Source organism: Labrus mixtus, chromosome 16 (genome assembly GCF_963584025.1).
Source record: "Labrus mixtus chromosome 16, fLabMix1.1, whole genome shotgun sequence".
Classification (NCBI taxonomy): Eukaryota; Metazoa; Chordata; class Actinopteri; order Labriformes; family Labridae; genus Labrus; species Labrus mixtus.
Genome location: NC_083627.1, coordinates 7,542,143 through 7,560,263, shown reverse-complemented (window position 1 = coordinate 7,560,263; position 18,121 = coordinate 7,542,143). Strand labels below are relative to the sequence as shown.

Sequence of the window (18,121 nt, the reverse complement as noted above, 5' to 3'; positions counted from 1 at the left end):
TGTTGAGTCAAAGTTTGTTAAATGTCAAAAGAAGAAAAATGCAAAAAGCCAAACGATCAGAGGTGCTATATTTGCAATCAGTGTGTGTTCACTGGAGTTTATTGATAATTACAGAAATGTCAGGATGAGGTCTGAATCTGAAGGCTTCGGAGGAGAAACAAAAGAGACGTGTACATAATGCACCACAGACGTCTTAATCAACACCACAAACACGTCGTCTAGAGCTTTATGTCGACACATTTAGAGCTTCATCGTTCTTCCTAATGTGTGACAGTAACGGGAATCTTCACATGTAAACAAAAAACAGAAAAATCAGAACGTAGAACTCAAACATCTGTTAGCGTGAAATCAGATTTACAAACAGGTTCAAAGTTCGGATTCTTACGCTTGAATCGGACATTTGATCTCATTTAACAAAGATTTCTGTAATTAACACACGTTGGAAATCAGTGAAGTTGGTAAGTCGTGTGATACGGCACACACACTTCCCCTCACGCTCCGTTACGATCACCTGCTCGGTTTTTTTTGTTTAACCAGCAAAACGCATGAAATAAAAAAAAGAAACAAAACGACGAGATCACTCGATGGCGTCCGAAGTGCAAAATGAGACACACATGGATAAAATGAGCCGGAAAGGACGACATGTATTTCACTCCAGGTACACACGGACAGACGGACAAATATTGATGCATCTGTAAGGCGGTTACATTAGAAACGTATCATGGACGTGCACGCCGTAAGACATCCATCAGGAATGTGTTAGTGTGACAGTTTGGGGCTCACCGACATGAATTCATCCTCCGTCTGAGACGAACACGGTGACAGGAAACATCCTTAAAGCTCCACAATGATCCTAATGTTCATACTAATGATGAATGAAATGGCCGAGTGTGTTACATGAGGCGAGGACACAAAACCACCCCCCACCCCCCCCTCGCTTTGTGTTGGCGTCAAAAGAAACGTCACAAAACAACCTTAGCAGTCGTATTTCAGCCCCGCACAGTTTCAGTTTGGTTGTTTATCGCCGTCTCTCTCTCACTCAGTGGAGTCAGGACACTTTCGAGCGTGGTCATTTAGTAAATATGCAGAGTTAAGGAGCGTCAGGGTACGAGAGTTTTTTAATCTTTGCTATAATACAAGTAAAAATCAAATGATTTCAACACCACGGCAACACAAACAGAAGTCCTACACACCCTATGTCGTGTAACTTATTGTTATTAATGACCATAAAAGTGCACTGCTAAATAAGACGCAGTCTGTTCTTTGGGAGGTTTAAACTGCTTCCTGTGTGATGATTTTTATCGAGTCCACAACGTGCAGTGTCTGCACAGCTGTGTAGCTCCTTCTAGTCCAATCTTGTTTCACCATGTGTGGAGTTTACATTCCTCTAACAGGCCAACAGTATGCCAGTTGAGCTCGCAGCCTGCGGTCATGTTTAATGTTACAAAGTTTGAACCCACAGCCCCCGACCAAGTGTCCCAAAGTCACGCTGCAAACCTCTGCTGGTCACTCGTTGTCTTTAGTGGAGGAGTCGTTTGACTCAAACCAGGACTCCACAGATTCTTTAAACGCAGGTTTATGACCTCATGAAGGAGAAAAGATGGCACTGTCTGCCTGGTCAGCTTCACTACGTTTCCCAGCATGCTTTGCACAGCGGACACTGGAAGCAGCTGCTTGTTTGTCACTTGTTTGTAAGGGGGCTAATTTTTGATCGTGTCAGGACGTGTGCAGCAGGTGACGGCGGCAGCTTCACTTGCGGTCATGACAACGCATGTCTCAACATTTCATACTGGTATATTGGTCGCACTGGTACAGAGGAACCAGCGCGCTACATAGATGAAAAGAAAGGCGTCTTTTACACCAAATTATACGGTTATTGTAGACGAATTCCTGCAACTAAGACAGTGTCGTCTCTCTTTCTCCGGCGGCAGCTTTTAGTTAAAAATGACTGAAAATCTGAAGTTTTGATACCATTGATGATTTAAAGAACTGAGACTGTATTGATTAAAAAAGATTGGTTCTGAAAATTAGTGTTGACAAGTTTTCGTCCAATCAGAGAGCAGGACTTTAATCTAGAGGTGTTGGATGAAGAACAAACGAAAAGGTGCCTTTTCTAACATTTTTTCTTTACAGATTTTAAACGTTAAGAATGGTTAACGGTACAGTAGTGTTGACCTAAGTGCCGTCAGAAATCCCAGACAAACCCAGAAGAGACGGTACGAGAGAAATGAAGGACGTGTTCAGTAAAGTTTAGGAGTGAGTGCAGAACACCAGAGGATCCTGTAGATACACCACAGAGTCTGAAAGATTCAGAGAGTCCACATATGAGGAGGAAGAAGACGATGAAGAGGTATATAATCCTCACACACACACACACACACACGCACGCACGCACGCACACACACACACACACAGTCTCACACACGCTCTCAGTCCATCTTCTCCTTGTGAACCAGTTTGGGGGAGTCCACAAAGTCCTGCCCGTTGAACATGATGATGGTTCCTGTGATCGCACTCGCTGCTCCCCAGAACATCACGTATGCCAGAGCCTCCGTCCACGTGTCGCCTGTGACACACACACACACACACACACACACACACACACACACACACAAAGTCAGTCAGGCGGAGAGTTCAAACATCTTTCTCTTCAGTCTTTTTTGTGGAGCAGGAAGTGACCTATTGAGGAACTTTGATTATTTCAAACGGTTTAAAACAGACTGATAACAAAATGTACTTTAAGCACCTTTCAGGAGATTATTGCTGCTTATGACTCAGACTGAAATGAATACAGATGTCTCTACATGACCAACAAAAGCGAACAAGATCATCAGCCAAAAGATTGTCTAGGTCTATAAAGTCATTTTAAACGCCTAACGCTGCCGCTGCAGGTTCAGTGTCAGAAAAAAACATGATCAGAACGCCATAATAACATAAAAAGAATTTAACTTTGACTTTCATAAGACAGCAGGATGACATTTGTTGGTTAAAAAAAAAACCCACTTACACATCTACAGGACAAATCAACAGAGAGAAAAGGTACTGCTATTTCAACAGGGGGGCGCCAAAATCAACTCAAACCTAAAGTTTCTCACAGCGACTCCAATGAGCGTCCCTTTACACACATACGGAAATCTCCTGAAAAAACTCAGGAGATTTGTCTACCCGGAGGGGCATTAGGCTATGTGTGAACGCAAACAGCGGCATTTTTCGCGCAGACTTTACCCGGAGTTTATCCGGCCAGACCCCTAGTATTTTTTTTGTGAGCTGATGTCTGAACGCAGCAGCATATACTCTGGAGATTTCAACTCGAGCCAATGGGACGAGAATGACGTTTATATACAGTGACTGCCTAAAGTGTCTGCACGCCAACCCCTACGATCTCCGTGCACGTAATTAAACGGCTGCATTCTGTTTTCTGTTCGTCAGTATGTTGTTCTCCAGTCTTTTGTGGATGTTGTCATTCCATTGGATTACACATAGCATTGATGTAAAGGCAAATACTCTCATTATAACGTCGTGTAGCGGACTCTGTTGCTTTGGCCGCTACTTCCGCGTTGTTTTTTTTCTCTGACAGGGAAAGTCCCCCCGCTGTGAGGAGCATATTTCAACGGCTAGGTCGGGAGAATCTCCGGAGCAGGAAGACTCTAATAATCTAGAGTCCTCCTCTAGATATTATCCGGAGTGCACATGTGAAAACGGCTTAAGATTTTTTTCAGGTCCTTGAGGTAGTGACATGTCATTCACAGGTAACCCTGCCCTAACCCCGATCCCGCTTTATGAGCTATTTGACTCTAAATGGGACCAAAATGTACAAAATGATCCTCATGCTGTGTCGAAGAAGACTTGAAACTAGAGACTAGGAACAAAAATGCACGCGGAAATTAACTGAGAAGCAGGAGCATTTTATCACACTACTTTATCAACCAGGAGAGTCGCCCCCTGCTGGACATTAGAAAGAATAGTGGGCGGGATTAGCTCAGTCTTTAGGGTTGGGAACCGGAGGGTTGCAGGTTCAAGTCCTGGTGCGGACCATGTCTGGAAATTGGTGTGGTAGCTGGAGAGATGCCAGTTCACTTCCTGAGCACTTTCCTAGAGCAAGGCACCCCCCCCCCCCCCTTTATACGATGCTTTAGACGATATCAAGAAGAAGAACTCACCGGCCATCAGAAGGCAGACGATGCACATAGAAAAGGCGACCAGCATGATGATGGGCAGCTGCAGAGACAACAGGACACGCAGAATTAGATTAAACGTCACGCTTAGTGAAGCTGCTGCTACAAACAGAGAAAACAGAGATGAACCGACCGTGAGGAACTTCCAGTCCTTCTGCACTCGAAGAGGAGTCGGACCGTCGGACTCGTCCACAGCGAAGTTGCCCAGAAACAAGTCGATGGCGTCCTGAAACCATCAGGAAAATAAAAGTGAGACTCGGTAACTCTTTGGGGTTGTTAGAAAATCTCAGGGTTGACCACACAAATCCCTTCAGCTTTGGATTCAGATGAAGCTCCGTTGTGTGTCCTCGGCGACGCTGCCTGTACCTGTCTGAATCCATCAGAGAAGTTGTTCTTGTAGTATCTGATCATGGAGTTCCAGCCGTCCATCAGCAGCCCCAACCTGGTCCTCTTCCCCGTCCTGAGGGAGGAGCAGACTCTGATCAAACAACCGACCAGCTGGTAGCACTACAGCTGCGTGTGTGTGTGTGTGTGTGTTTGTGTGTGTGTGTGTGATGTCACCGTACTGTACCTGGTGAAGTCTGTTTTCAGGGCTCCTGTTCCTGCGTACTGCACAGCACATGCGTTGGCATTGTCAGCCCATGCTGTTAGAGATCACACACAAGAACACACACACACACACACACACACACACACACACAGAGGTTATACCATCTGCTAAAGACACAGCTACATGCTAACAGACGAGCGCACACGCACACACACACGTTCTTACCGTTCTTGTAGATCTTTTCAAACTCGGCCTGCTCCTCGACCCGCTGACCCACGTTCAGAACCCCCATCCTCTGAAGCTGGGACTGCAGGGAGCGCCGGGCCAGCAGGCTCTGGATCACGTTGGTCCGATCCAAGCAGTCCATGCAGTTACTGCGAAACACTCCTCTCTGCTGGGCCACCGTCTTCTCGTCGGGGTTCACCATGAAGTAACTTCACACACACACACACAGGAGAGGGATCAAGATCAGCTCCTTCACCGTACATTAGAGTCCACATTATCCCGCAAACAGCAGCGTTAAGCTACCTGTATTCATCCTGCGTCTCAGCGACAGAGTCCACTAAGATCTGCAGTCGGTCCCACCTCATCTTACTGCACTCTTTGTGGAAGTCAAAGGCGATGTAGCTGAGGACAGAGGAGGAGACTTAAGAACTTTCAGGAGTGATTTAGTGCACAAAAAAATACACAAAAACCGCTTCGATACATAAACAAGAGTCAATGTAGTTCAGTATTTCCTCCCCTGGAGGTCAGAGCGGCACTGACAGTGACTCTGAAGAAGGCGTCGGCTGAAACTTACTGGAGCATACCGTTGTTCATACCCGACACCATCTTAGCAAAGGCCTGTTCTAGCGGCTTCTCTGAGCCCTTCTGATTCACCTGCAGACACAAACACATGACTTATCGTATTTCCTGTTGGACAAATAAAGACGACACACAGCGCTCCGTTTTAAAAGCATCCTCACCAGGTTCAGAATGGTTTGCTTCCCGTAGATGAGCAGCTGAGAGTCGAAATGTCTCTGGAAACCATCCAGCTGCACAGACAGAAAGAGGTTAGCGTCTTGTTTTTTTTTTTTTTTTGTACAGTTTCCAAAGCACACGGGAACACGTTGAAGTCTGCTCTTACGTGATTGGTGGTTTTGCTGATAATAGGTTTAGGTTTGTATTTGAGGTTGGGTCTCTGACTCCAGTAGAAGGGCATCGAGCCTCGTGTCTGCAGGACAAATTCAAGTTCATGTTGAAAAGTTGAGCAGACAGATGCTTTAAAGGGGACATATTATGAAATATCCTCTTCGACAGTGTTTCTGAACATATATTTGGGTAACCTGAGTGTCTACTGACCCACTGAATGTGAAATAAACCCACCCAGTCCTTTGTTTGTGGTCTGCATAAGTCTTACAACACAGAGAAAAATGCTCTGTTTCAAATTTGCTCTCTTTGTGATGTCACAGTGGGATTCTGGTTTAAAAAAAATCCCCTCTCCTTATATCTCCACCCATAGACTCCACCTCCAGCCTAGAGCAAAACTTGAGCAAGTCCGCCATTTTTATTCTCGTTTCAGGAGTGATGTCTACCGGGAAAACTCAGGGGGGGGGGGGGGGGGGCTCGTTGCATTTAAAGAGACACACACACCAAAACGGAGCGTTCTGAGAGCTGGTTTATACAGGGTCACAAACCTCCTCTGGTGCTTGATTCATGTTATATTTTGACCAAAGCACAGCACAGATGTTTCATTTAGACCACAGGGGGACTGTTTGAAAAGGTGGAGAAGGGGGGATAATATTCTTTCTTCACCTGCACAAACGAAGCCTTTGCTCCCTCGTACAAAACGATCTGCTCCGTCTCCACAAAGTTGGCGGCGTGGCCTTCAGAGTCAATGCCTGTGCAGGAAAAGGAAATCAAACTTTTACCAAGGCACATAACGCTTCTTCCAATTTATTCATCAACTACGTTTATGTTTTAACCTCTGACGTAGTATCTGACTCCGGCCCTGAAGCAGCTCCTCCTCGAGATCAGGATCCACTCAAAGATCTTTCCATTGATACGACACGGCTTCATGACGATGTCTGAACACACACACGGCGTCAAGGAAGCTACCTCAAACCTCTGTCATCTACAAGAGCGTCAAAGAGCCAATGTGGGGGGGGGGGGGGGGGGGGAAGTGATGATCCACCTCGACAAAACAGAACTTCAACAAATGACCCGCCACAGATCAGCCGCCATTGTCAACAAGAAAAACACTGTTGCTAAGAAAAGCAGACGGTTGCTAAGGACGCAGCTCATATCACACAGACTCTGCAGGACTAACTGTGATCGTATCAATCCGCGGAGAGAAGTCTGGTTAGTTTGACGTCGGGGAAACGACGAGAATGGAGACGATGACACCGAGGAGAGAGTTTTAACGCTGTAGAAAGTGTTCGCTATGACGGACAAATCTACAGATCGGAAGACGTCACATGAGTTAAACACACGCGTGTCATGAGATGTTTAAAGACTGATGAATGGAAGAGAAAATGTTGTGAGTCCTGTACATTTCACCTCCCCGTGTCACTTCTGCTTTTTGTCCAACACTGGCATTAATCCACATCGTCTTATCTTCAGCGTGTCTGAGACAATAAATAAAAAAGCTACAGGAGAATAAATGTGAAAATGAAAAATCAAGATGAAGGATACATCCATGGACGACAGGGAGAGCAAACCTGTGGAGCTGCAAGGAGGAAAAAGAGAGTCAGTTATTCTGATGATATAAACAAACACTCCAAGTCAACATGTGTGTGTGTGTGTTTGTGTAACGTGTTTGTGTAACGTGTTTGTGTAACGTGTTTGTGTAACGTGTTTGTGTAACGTGTTTGTGTAACGTGTGTGTGTAACGTGTTTGTGTAACGTGTTTATAATGTGTGCATATATGTGTGTGTATGTGTGTGTGTGTGTGTGTGTGTGTATGTGTAATGTGTGTGTATGTGTGTGTTTGTGTTTAGTTAGTGTGTGTGTGTGTGTTTAGTTAGTGTGTGTGTGTGTGTGTGTGTTTTTAGTTAGTGTGTGTGTGTGTGTGTGATTTTAGTTAGTGTGTGTGTGTGTGTGTGTGTGTTTTTAGTTAGTGTGTGTGTGTGTGTGTGTGTGTGTGTTTAGTTAGTGTGTGTGTGTGTGTGTTTTTAGTTAGTGTGTGTGTGTGTTTTTAGTTAGTGTGTGTGTGTGTGTGTTTTTAGTTAGTGTGTGTGTGTGTGTTTTTAGTTAGTGTGTGTGTGTTTTTAGTTAGTGTGTGTGTGTGTGTGTGTGTGTCTGTGTTTAGTTAGTGTGTGTGTGTGTGTTTTTAGTTAGTGTGTGTGTGTGTGTTTTTAGTTAGTGTGTGTGTGTGTGTGTGTGTGTCTGTGTTTAGTTAGTGTGTGTGTGTGTGTTTTTAGTTAGTGTGTGTGTGTGTGTGTGTGTTTTTAGTTAGTGTGTGTGTGTGTGTGTGTGTGTTTTTAGTTAGTGTGTGTGTGTGTGTGTGTCTGTGTTTAGTTAGTGTGTGTGTGTGTGTTTTTAGTTAGTGTGTGTGTGTGTGTGTGTATGTTTTTAGTTAGTGTGTGTGTGTGTGTGTTTGTTTTTAGTTAGTGTGTGTGTGTGTGTGTGTGTGTGTGTAATGTGTGTATGTGTGTGTGTGTGTGTGTTTTTAGTTAGTGTGTGTGTGTGTGTATGTTTTTAGTTAGTGTGTGTGTGTGTTTGTTTTTAGTTAGTGTGTGTGTGTGTGTGTTTGTTTTTAGTTAGTGTGTGTGTGTGTGTGTGTAATGTGTGTATGTGTGTGTGTGTGTGTTTTTAGTTAGTGTGTGTGTGTGTGTATGTTTTTAGTTAGTGTGTGTGTGTGTGTGTGTGTTTTTAGTTAGTGTGTGTGTGTGTGTGTAATGTGTGTGTGTGTGTGTTTTTAGTTAGTGTGTGTGTGTGTGTGTGTGTGTGTGTAATGTGTGTGTGTGTGTGTGTGTTTTTAGTTAGTGTGTGTGTGTGTGTGTGTGTTTTTAGTTAGTGTGTGTGTGTGTGTGTCTGTGTTTAGTTAGTGTGTGTGTGTGTGTGTGTGTGTTTTTAGTTAGTGTGTGTGTGTGTGTGTTTTTAGTTAGTGTGTGTGTGTGTCTGTGTTTAGTTAGTGTGTGTGTGTGTTTTTAGTTAGTGTGTGTGTGTGTGTGTGTGTTTGTTTTTAGTTAGTGTGTGTGTGTGTGTGTGTGTGTGTGTAATGTGTGTATGTGTGTGTGTGTGTGTTTTTAGTTAGTGTGTGTGTGTGTTTGTTTTTAGTTAGTGTGTGTGTGTGTGTGTGTGTGTGTGTGTGTAATGTGTGTATGTGTGTTTTTAGTTAGTGTGTGTGTGTGTGTATGTTTTTAGTTAGTGTGTGTGTGTGTGTGTGTGTTTGTTTTTAGTTAGTGTGTGTGTGGGTGTGTGTGTGTGTGTGTGTGTGTTTTTAGTTAGTGTGTGTGTGTGTGTGTGTAATGTGTGTGTGTGTGTGTGTGTGTGTTTTTAGTTAGTGTGTGTGTGTATGTTTTTAGTTAGTGTGTGTGTGTGTGTGTGTGTGTGTGTGTGTGTGTGTGTGTGTGTATGTTTTTAGTTAGTGTGTGTGTGTGTGTGTGTGTATGTTTTTAGTTAGTGTGTGTGTGTGTGTGTGTGTGTGTGTGTGTGTGTGTGTGTGTGTGTGTGTGTGTGTGTATGTTTTTAGTTAGTGTGTGTGTGTGTGTGTGTGTGTGTGTGTGTGTGTGTGTTTTTAGTTAGTGTGTGTGTGTGTGTGTGTGTATGTTTTTAGTTAGTGTGTGTGTGTGTGTGTGTGTATGTTTTTAGTTAGTGTGTGTGTGTGTGTGTGTATGTTTTTAGTTAGTGTGTGTGTGTGTGTGTGTGTGTATGTTTTTAGTTAGTGTGTGTGTGTGTGTGTGTGTGTGTGTGTATGTTTTTAGTTAGTGTGTGTGTGTGTGTGTGTGTGTGTGTGTGTGTGTATGTTTTTAGTTAGTGTGTGTGTGTGTGTGTGTGTGTGTGTGTGTGTGTGTGTGTGTGTATGTTTTTAGTTAGTGTGTGTGTGTGTGTGTGTGTGTGTGTTTGTTTTTAGTTAGTGTGTGTGTGTGTGTGTGTGTGTGTGTGTGTGTGTGTGTATGTTTTTAGTTAGTGTGTGTGTGTGTGTGTGTGTGTGTGTGTGTGTGTGTGTGTGTGTGTGTGTGTGTGTGTGTGTTTGTTTTTAGTTAGTGTGTGTGTGTGTGTGTGTGTATGTTTTTAGTTAGTGTGTGTGTGTGTGTGTGTGTGTGTGTGTGTGTGTGTGTGTGTGTGTGACCTCTGGCTGTGCAGCAAGCTCCCTCAGCAGGTTTCCGTTCCACACAAATCTCTGATCCGCCTGAAAACAGAAAGAAACTCTCTGATTAAAATCATCTCATTAACAAAGTGACGATCAGAGCGGCTGATGAGACCGTCACACGTTTGAGTTTCCCCCGTCTGTTCTGACAAACGCCTGAATGAACGGGTGTTCACGAGGTATTTAAAAGAAGTATGTCCTCGCCGTCTCACCCGCTCCAGCAGACTCATCTCGTGGAAGTCGGGGCTGGTGTTGGCGAGTCTCTGCAGAGTGTGTGTGAGGTCGAAGTCGGTGCAGAAGTAGAATCCGTCCGTGGTCAGCACGTTGTTGATCATGGACAGGAACGTCTTGTTCTCCTGAGACTGGAGAGGAAACACAACACGCGTTCAGACTGAAGAAGCAGACCGACAGGTTCACTCACATCTTCAATACTTTGTTGTTTTTTTAAACAAGAAAAGTCAAACATAAGACAAAGATGACAGAAGCTTTAAAGAAAACAACAAAAAGCTGCCACAAGACAAAGAGAGAGAGAGAGAACAGTCTTAACTGCTCAATAATACGGGTCAAGTATCCGTGCAGTCGAGATCGTCAGGCACGACCTCAGAGCTCAAACTGTACGAGTGAAATCAGGACGGAGGGGAGGTGGGGAAAAAATCGATACAGCTTAGCGTTGCGACATTTTACATGGCGATATTATCTCGTCTCATGGCCGCCCGAGTATCCACATTTCTATCGTACTAACAGCAAATATTCTCTTTTGATTTGAAATTGCTGAAGAGGTTACACGATTCATTTTGAACAAGCTGAAGGCCATTGTTCAGTCGTCCGTACATGTTTGAGCTCAGTTACGTTCAATTAGACTGAAAAATACTACAAAGTTCAGGTTGTGAGGAGCGTGCGGCCTTCTACAGGGTTTGACTTCACACAGTGATGGTCAGTCGGTGGGCCTGACTCGCATTGTGTAGAAATAAAAAGACAGAAGTGAGATGAATAGACTGAGATTGTTTGCTTATTTGACTAAACAGTTATTGATGTAGTTGAATTTTGTGGACGCAATCCGCAGTTCAAAAAGTTAAAACGGGCAACATGTACTTGTCTGTATGTGATATGCAATTCTCAGAATGTCGCAAATGTTTAAAATCGCAATAATATCCTATCATGACTCAAGTGTGGTGACGATATCGTATCGCGGGGTCTCTGGTGATTGGTGATTCCCACCCCGAGGACAGCGTCAATAGAAAACTCCCACAGACGGAGGATGAAGTCGTAAATGAGTGTATTTCAGTTGTCTCACATGTACGGCTCAAACACACACTCTCTCTCTCGTTCTCACAATCGACACACGAGTGACGTCACACGATTCATCCTGGCTCCAAAATGAGCTGCAGCACTCAGAATTCAGGTCTAAATTGGGCCGACATCATGCAGTGTACGCCCGGCTTAAGCTGCTGACGTGCCGCTGCTGCTCTGGAATTTAAAGCTGACAGGTGTAAATACAGTGACTACAGGGCACCGCGAGGGTCAGTCTTTCATTTTTTTTTTTTTTTTTTAAAAGCTGTGCTGCTGCTGCTGCTGGAGATCATCGACTCTCTTACCAGCTCTTCATTTAGGAAACAAACGGCGTGCATGTCGTGTTTTTTCAGCTTCTAATAGGATCAGGATGCTAATCCAGTTAGCACACAGAGTGAAGCTCCACTGTCCCTCACACGACAGATTTACCAGAAATCACAGGTTAGATCTACGACCGGCTGGATGAAAGCTCCGTTGTCTATTGTTGTTGTTTTTCTACACTGCAGAAAAGTGTTTTTTCATGAATGAGCCACGTGTTAACGCTGCTGCTCTTTTAGTGTCAACAAACCGGGAGCAGAAGCCGATGAATAATTCACCGCCTGCTTCCCTGAAATCAGATCCTACACATTGATCCAGACTGAAACATGAGGCGTCTGACCGTCAGACTGTCACACAAACACCTGGACAGAACAGTGTGTGGTTGTTATATCATCAGATGAAGACAACAAACAGTGTGACGCGGGCGGGCGAGAGAGAGAGAGAGAGAGAGCGAGAGCGAGAGAGACATGCAGGAGAAAGGACGAGTTTCTTATTAAACTTAAAAAATGTCTTTGCGTGTTGCAGAAATGGTTTTGCAGTAAGATAGCCGCAATACCAGAATTTCAAACGTTGATAGGATTCTAATAAATGTAATCCATATTCAGACCTGGTTACCAAGGCAACACAAATACACATCCTAGGCAGCAACAAACAGTCCTTCAATTCTTGCTTTTAATCTCTGAAAAATGCAGAAAAACTCTGAGGGGAGTTCAGCCACTTGCTCATTGATCCCGGATAGCGATATATAAAAAAAATATGGCAAAATAAAAATGGTCGGCCCGCCCAGATATCGTCCATGTTTTGACCTTCATGTGTCGTGAGAGCTGAAGAGAATTGGGACGCACGGCGTGGAGCGATTTGGGATGACATGCAGCTGATATCAAAGGGCTGTGTAAACATCTGTATACCGCGCTCTCGCTCGCCCAGCTGAGCGACCCGTCTCTCACTGACCTGGATCTCTGAGAGGTGCAGCACCGTCTTCTTATAAGAGATCACGTCAAAGTCCACGGCCTTCCACACAGCGTGACCCAGCAGGCTGCCCACGTTCCTCTTCCTGGTGATGACGATCAGGTACATACCTGTGAGGCGAGGACGCCATCAGTCACAGCGGTTTGATTATAAACACTTCCACAGATGATGATGATGAAACTCGACTGTACCGACCTGCCACCAGACGGATGGTTCCCATGATGCCACAGATGGGCCGGGTGACCGCCGACAGAGGGACGTCTTTTTTACCTGTGAAAGCAGCATGATGTGTGAAAAGGTAACAGGCTTTATAGAATCTCTCAGAATGAAACTTTTAATTTCACAAACTTCCAGCCACGTGCTTCGACTCTCAGGCCCCGCGTTCACCTAGCATTTTTTTTTTTCAGAGCGCCAGCGTCTTTTTTTCAGCTGTTTTCAATGAGGACGGTTGCAAATGAACGCCCAGAGAAGAAGAGCAGCACCCTGCATCTTTTTCTCAGAGCGCTCTGCCTTCTGAGTGCTCAAGTTAAAAATCGTTCAACTTCTCAGAAAGGCGCTGCTGATGTCACCGCCGCTGTTCTCCAAATGTATTTATACTCCCCGTATTTTTTTTCTCGTACCCACATCCTCTTTGTTTATATCTGATCGGGCAAAAATCAATCTCAAAAATATAAAACATGCAGTAAAAAGCAACGGAGACGTGTCGGTCATACAGCGTCTGTCGTCATAGAGACAGGAGGGACGCGCAGCACTTTAATTCTCGGCGCATCGTGCTTCTCATGTCCTCTGTCTCTTTAAGACACATTAATGGAGTGTACGAGTGGCTGTCTACCTGTGAGGGTCATCTCATTAGAGACCCTGTCGATGGCCAGAACAGCATCAGCTCCCTCATCGCACGCCTCGATGAAGAACTTCTCCGGGGTAATGTGCCTAAAAGACAAGAAAGGAGACGTCACAATGAACAGTTACAGCTCTGCAATCACTCTTTCACTCCGATGTGTTAGAGAGGATATCCTGTAGGAGGACAAAGATCAGAGGAGCAGAACATCCCTCTGTTTGACCACTTGTGAGTTTGAACATATGTCACATTAAAGCACATCAAAATGCAGAAGGAGCTCAGCCCTTATTTTCCACTTCCCCCCGTCACATTTTGAATATTATTTCTGCATATCTGAGTCAGCGCACAGATCGACAGGGTGACACGTGGACGGATAGGTTTAAGAAAACAAACACCGGCCAGGAATCAAACTCAGGAATAGGTTTGTGTGACTGTAGTGATACCACAGACTGTAAACATTAAGAAGCCTGAGTGATGAAATGCTGTCTCAGTCTGACGACAGGCTGAGCGCTGAGGCGGGTTTTAAACCTCCTGACAAACCGTTACACCGCGCCCACCTGTCAATCAAGTCAGCTACACGCCTTATTGTGAATAACTCTTACCCTTCATCCAATCAAAACGAATGAGTCATCAGAACATTCACGTACAGCGTGTCCATCGAGACACCTATTTGTTTTTTTTGAACCAGGATGTAGACATGATAATCTCTGCTGTCAAAACAGGCTTTTAGAATGGGTTCCAGTGCTTCTGCAGCCAGCCTCTAGTGGACACTCAAGGCATTCAGCATCAGCCTTATTCTCCAACAGTGGAGGTTGCGGCTTGATTGATACCCTTTTTAATTCAAAGTCCTAGACACCTGATATCGAGTACTTTGTTTTCTGCATACCGGCAACAATCGTGCCAACGTATTTGCGCAATTTCGTCAGCTCCTCTGCTCTCGGTCTGTTTGTAAGAGACATGAACAAAACTTTTGCATCCTGATGAGACACCAAAAGGAACTGGAGAGAAGTGTTAGTATTTGTCAACCTGTGAATTTAAATCGGACTCTCTCCCTTGTGGCTAAAAAATAAAACTGAAGATCTTAATTTTTGTTAAAGCTTCAACACTTCAACAAATCTGAAATGGTGTCCTTTAAGAACACATGTAATAAGTATCAAAGTATTAAACATTTTCACAACTTAATCCCAGGATTGCATGAGCAGCAGAGGGTGGTTTCTGATAGAGAGCGACTTCTGCAGGATGCTCAGACAGAGAGACCTGGAAGCGATCCAGGTCAAGTTAACGATTTCTGAAATGAAAGCTGGAAGCACATCTGAATGTTTCCTGACTGTCTCCGGATGTAAAGCTTTTACGGCGAACCTCCCCGTGTGTGTGGATGGATGGTCGCTTCCTTTGTGGAATCAGTTACATAACAAACTGAACCCGCCATCAACGCAGAACTGTGAATCACAGTTCAACGCGGCAGCTGCTTGAGTAACACACTGAGCCTCGAATGAAAACAGGACCTCGTGTTGAGCCGCGGTGACGTCTGCGGCTCGGGGTGATGTTCACACACACACACCAACACACAAACACTCCTTTGTTTCCCTCCATAATCCAGACCAACTAAGCATTCCTGAGACCAGTTTTAATACTGCAGAGACTACCAACACTAACTCAGTGTTTAACCCATTTCATACCGACCAGGTGAGCTGCAGAGGTGAGGCCACTTTAAACAAAGCCCAAACACTGGTGGGTCAGCTGACTCAGTGCAGACAGTGACGGGTTGGACAGACAGGTAAGACTGGGTGGGTGACCTGCTTTTAATAAAGGGTGTGTCGGGTAAAAAGTACATATAGATGTGTCGACTTCAGGAAAAGGTACAGTTCAAGAACAGCCGACGGCAAAAGGTCACAATATGTCGACGTCACACCTGGATACGTTTCATGAAAACATCTTCAAAAATAGGTCAAATAACATAAAACAAAGTCACAGCGTTCAACAACCTGCTGCTAAGGTTGACTAAATGTTCAACACTCTGATACTTTTGGACACTACGTATTTTAAAGCATTCATCATTTTAAAGGTGAGAGAGAGAGAGAGAGAGCGAGAGAGAGAGAGAGAGCAGGAGAGAGAGAGAGAGAGAGAGAGAGAGAGCAGGAGAGAGAGGGAGAGAGAAAGAGGGGGAGAGAGAGAGAGGGAGAGAAAGAGAGAGAGCAAGAGAGCGAGAGAGAGAGAGAAAGAGAGAGAGAGAGAAGGAGAGGGGGAGAGAGAAAGAGAGGGAGAGAGACAGAGGGGGAGAGAGAGAGAGGGAGAGAGAGAGAGAAATAGAGAGAGAGAGAAGGAGAGAGGGAGAGAGAAAGAGAGGGAGAGAGACAGAGGGGGAGAGAGAGAGAGGGAGAGCAAGAGAGAGAGCGAGAGAGAGAGAAAGAGAGAGAGAGAGTGGGAGAGAGAGGGAGAGCGAGGGGGAGAGAGAGCGAGAGCACTGTTTAAACTGCACAAATAAGTTTAAATAAGAACATAATTGTGCAGCTGAACATTTCCAACGTTTTTTGGGCAATTAAGACGGTCAGCATGGTGTCATTTAAAGTGCACGTCGTTTTATTTCCTCTGAATTGCACGAACACGTTTGATAAAACGACTTCAACTTGAACGTCTCGATCTCAAAGATCTTCGTCGGGCCTTTGTTCTCCAGAGAACGCACCGGAGCTGCAAAGACACGGCGTGGATCCTTTTTATGTTTTATTTTTTGATTCTTACCCACAAACACGTTGGTTGGTTGCTTGCCGACGTATTTGTGCAATCTAGACAAAACGTAGCCAACGTAGGAGTTTTCTTGCACTTCTGTTGGAATCGCCCCAACACTAGGTTCCTAGGACAGACCTCCGTTTTGGTGCTGCGTTACTGAAACAGGTATCAAAACACGTTGACTTTGTCAGGGGATACACCGATGCATCGGTTCAACATCGGGATCTGCAGATATCGGCCCTGCTCACAGATATCGGCAAACGACGTGGCAACGAGACAACGTCTGTAACCGATGTTTACTTGTTGTGTCAGATCAATTTAACGCCGACATCTCGTGCACCTCACTCCTGAGGTTATTTACTGGGTAGATGAAGTCACCTGACCTGTTTTCATCGTCAAACATGAGAAAGAAAAAAAAATGGTGGCACTGTGGGAGCCTTACAAAAGAGGTCACAAAACAAACATCTGTATCGGCATTGGCCCTGATCCTCCCAATCGGTGCGTCTCTAACTTTGACCTGGATCATACAAATAGAGGGTTTGTAACAACACCAGAATTGTAATCTTCCATTTGAGACCAGTCAAATTGAAACCATATGGATCCATGTTTCAATACCAGGGTGACACAAATAGAAGTCCTAGACACCTGATGTAAGCTTATTTCTTGATTTTAACCCCCATAAATTGCAGGATAACGTCTGCACACTGTCTATATTGCACACGGTATCGAAGCTGATCTCGATATTGAATCGAAGTTGATAAAAAAAAAAAAAAAAAAAAAAACAGGTGTTGTTGTTGCGGCTCTACTTCCTACGTCCCTACAGAACATCAAGCCTCTTCTTTAAAGAGTTACAAAGCTGCCGTGCACAGCTCCTTGTGAACGTGGCAGCGTGTACACTTGATAATGAATGACTGTGGAGAGAAACTTGGCTGCTTCCTGCTCCACCAGCTCAGACCTGTCAGCGAACTTCAGCCGCTGTGTCATCCGACAACACGAGCGATCAAGCCGGTTCCGTCTGACCGACAGCCCCGCTTACGCCCCCGGTCGTCAGCTCGCTCCCTCGGCTTCAATTTAAATCGTTCAACCGTGAGAAGGACGGTTTTAAAAAAGCGTGAATTTCAGCATTTGTACTTACAAATTGTATCTCTCGTAGGCGGTCGCCATCTTCGCTCCGTGTACCTGACCTCAGTGACGACGGCAGCAGTGAGAGTGAGTTCCGGGTGTGTTAGCCAGCATGGGCGTCTCTTAGAGGAGGGGGGGGGGGGGAATGGGACTGGCTGCCCCGGGGACCAATGGAGGGGTGGGCCTGAAATAAATATATCCTTTTGGTTTGATTGGTTTCTCTCTGTCATCTCTGTCATAATTAAGGTGAAAAATGATTCTTAACTCTTTTTTTATGAGCTCTTAAAAAATGATAATTGTGGAGCATCGGTGGCCAGGCCAGAGGCGCTGCTTTGGGCCCTAGGCCAGTAGAGGCCAGGGGCCCCAAGCAGTGGTTAAAAATGTGCAAAAAGTTTTGCAATGACAGGATACCTCCCATCTGACAGCGCTCCCTCTCGTTGCCCTGCTAAGCGTGGCATACATTTTTTATTTGAAAACCAACATTTGAAAATCAATGAAAGTCACCGAAGGCAAAAATTAAAGGGAACTATCAGTCAGGGACTGAATAAAAAAAAAGAGAGAGAGAGAGGAAGACGAGTAAGCGTTGGGAAACAGGTGCTGGTAAGAGGGCCCCCCAATGAATTTTTGCTTAGGGCGCCAACAGACTCTAGAATCGCCGCTGGGCCTGGCGGTGACGCGCCCCGTGTGCAGATGTTTCTACGACATCTGGCAGTTGTAAAATTATGAAATATTAAAAAGCGTGAAAAATCAGTTTAGACAGGTGGGAGATGTGATTCTGGGTAGGCGTCATATTGTTTGGTTGATTGAAGTCAGGGTGGATGTTAACCTTCCAAAATGAC

The 18,121-nt window shown here is 44.9% G+C and overlaps 1 protein-coding gene across 1 annotated transcript; it reads right to left on the bottom strand.

Moving 5' to 3' along the window:
• Positions 1–66: 66 nt before the first annotated feature.
• sacm1la (SAC1 like phosphatidylinositide phosphatase a) lies at positions 67–17,400 on the bottom strand. Its single transcript, XM_061059122.1, has 19 exons — positions 17,296–17,400; positions 13,428–13,525; positions 12,791–12,865; positions 12,578–12,705; positions 10,231–10,380; positions 10,001–10,060; positions 7,399–7,432; positions 6,690–6,791; positions 6,520–6,605; positions 5,852–5,938; positions 5,691–5,759; positions 5,525–5,604; positions 5,254–5,352; positions 4,951–5,159; positions 4,747–4,819; positions 4,542–4,635; positions 4,309–4,401; positions 4,161–4,218; positions 67–2,566 (listed from the first exon to the last, which is right to left on the bottom strand). The coding sequence occupies exons 1-19, from the start codon at positions 17,322–17,324 to the stop codon at positions 2,430–2,432; spliced, it is 1,761 nt and encodes a 586-aa protein (XP_060915105.1). The 5' UTR covers positions 17,325–17,400; the 3' UTR covers positions 67–2,429.
• Between the last annotated feature and the right edge of the window lie 721 nt (positions 17,401–18,121).

Bases quoted from the DNA above. Each gene is read 5' to 3' on its own strand.
- sacm1la (XM_061059122.1), bottom strand. From the start codon at position 17,324: ATGGCGACCGCCTACGAGAGATACAATTT. The intron at 4,636-4,746 runs GTACAGTACGGT...CTCCTCCCTCAG, and splicing joins CTGAAAACAGACTTCACCAG to GACGGGGAAGAGGACCAGGT. The intron at 4,402-4,541 runs GTACAGGCAGCG...TGATGGTTTCAG, and splicing joins TCTCTGATGGATTCAGACAG to GACGCCATCGACTTGTTTCT.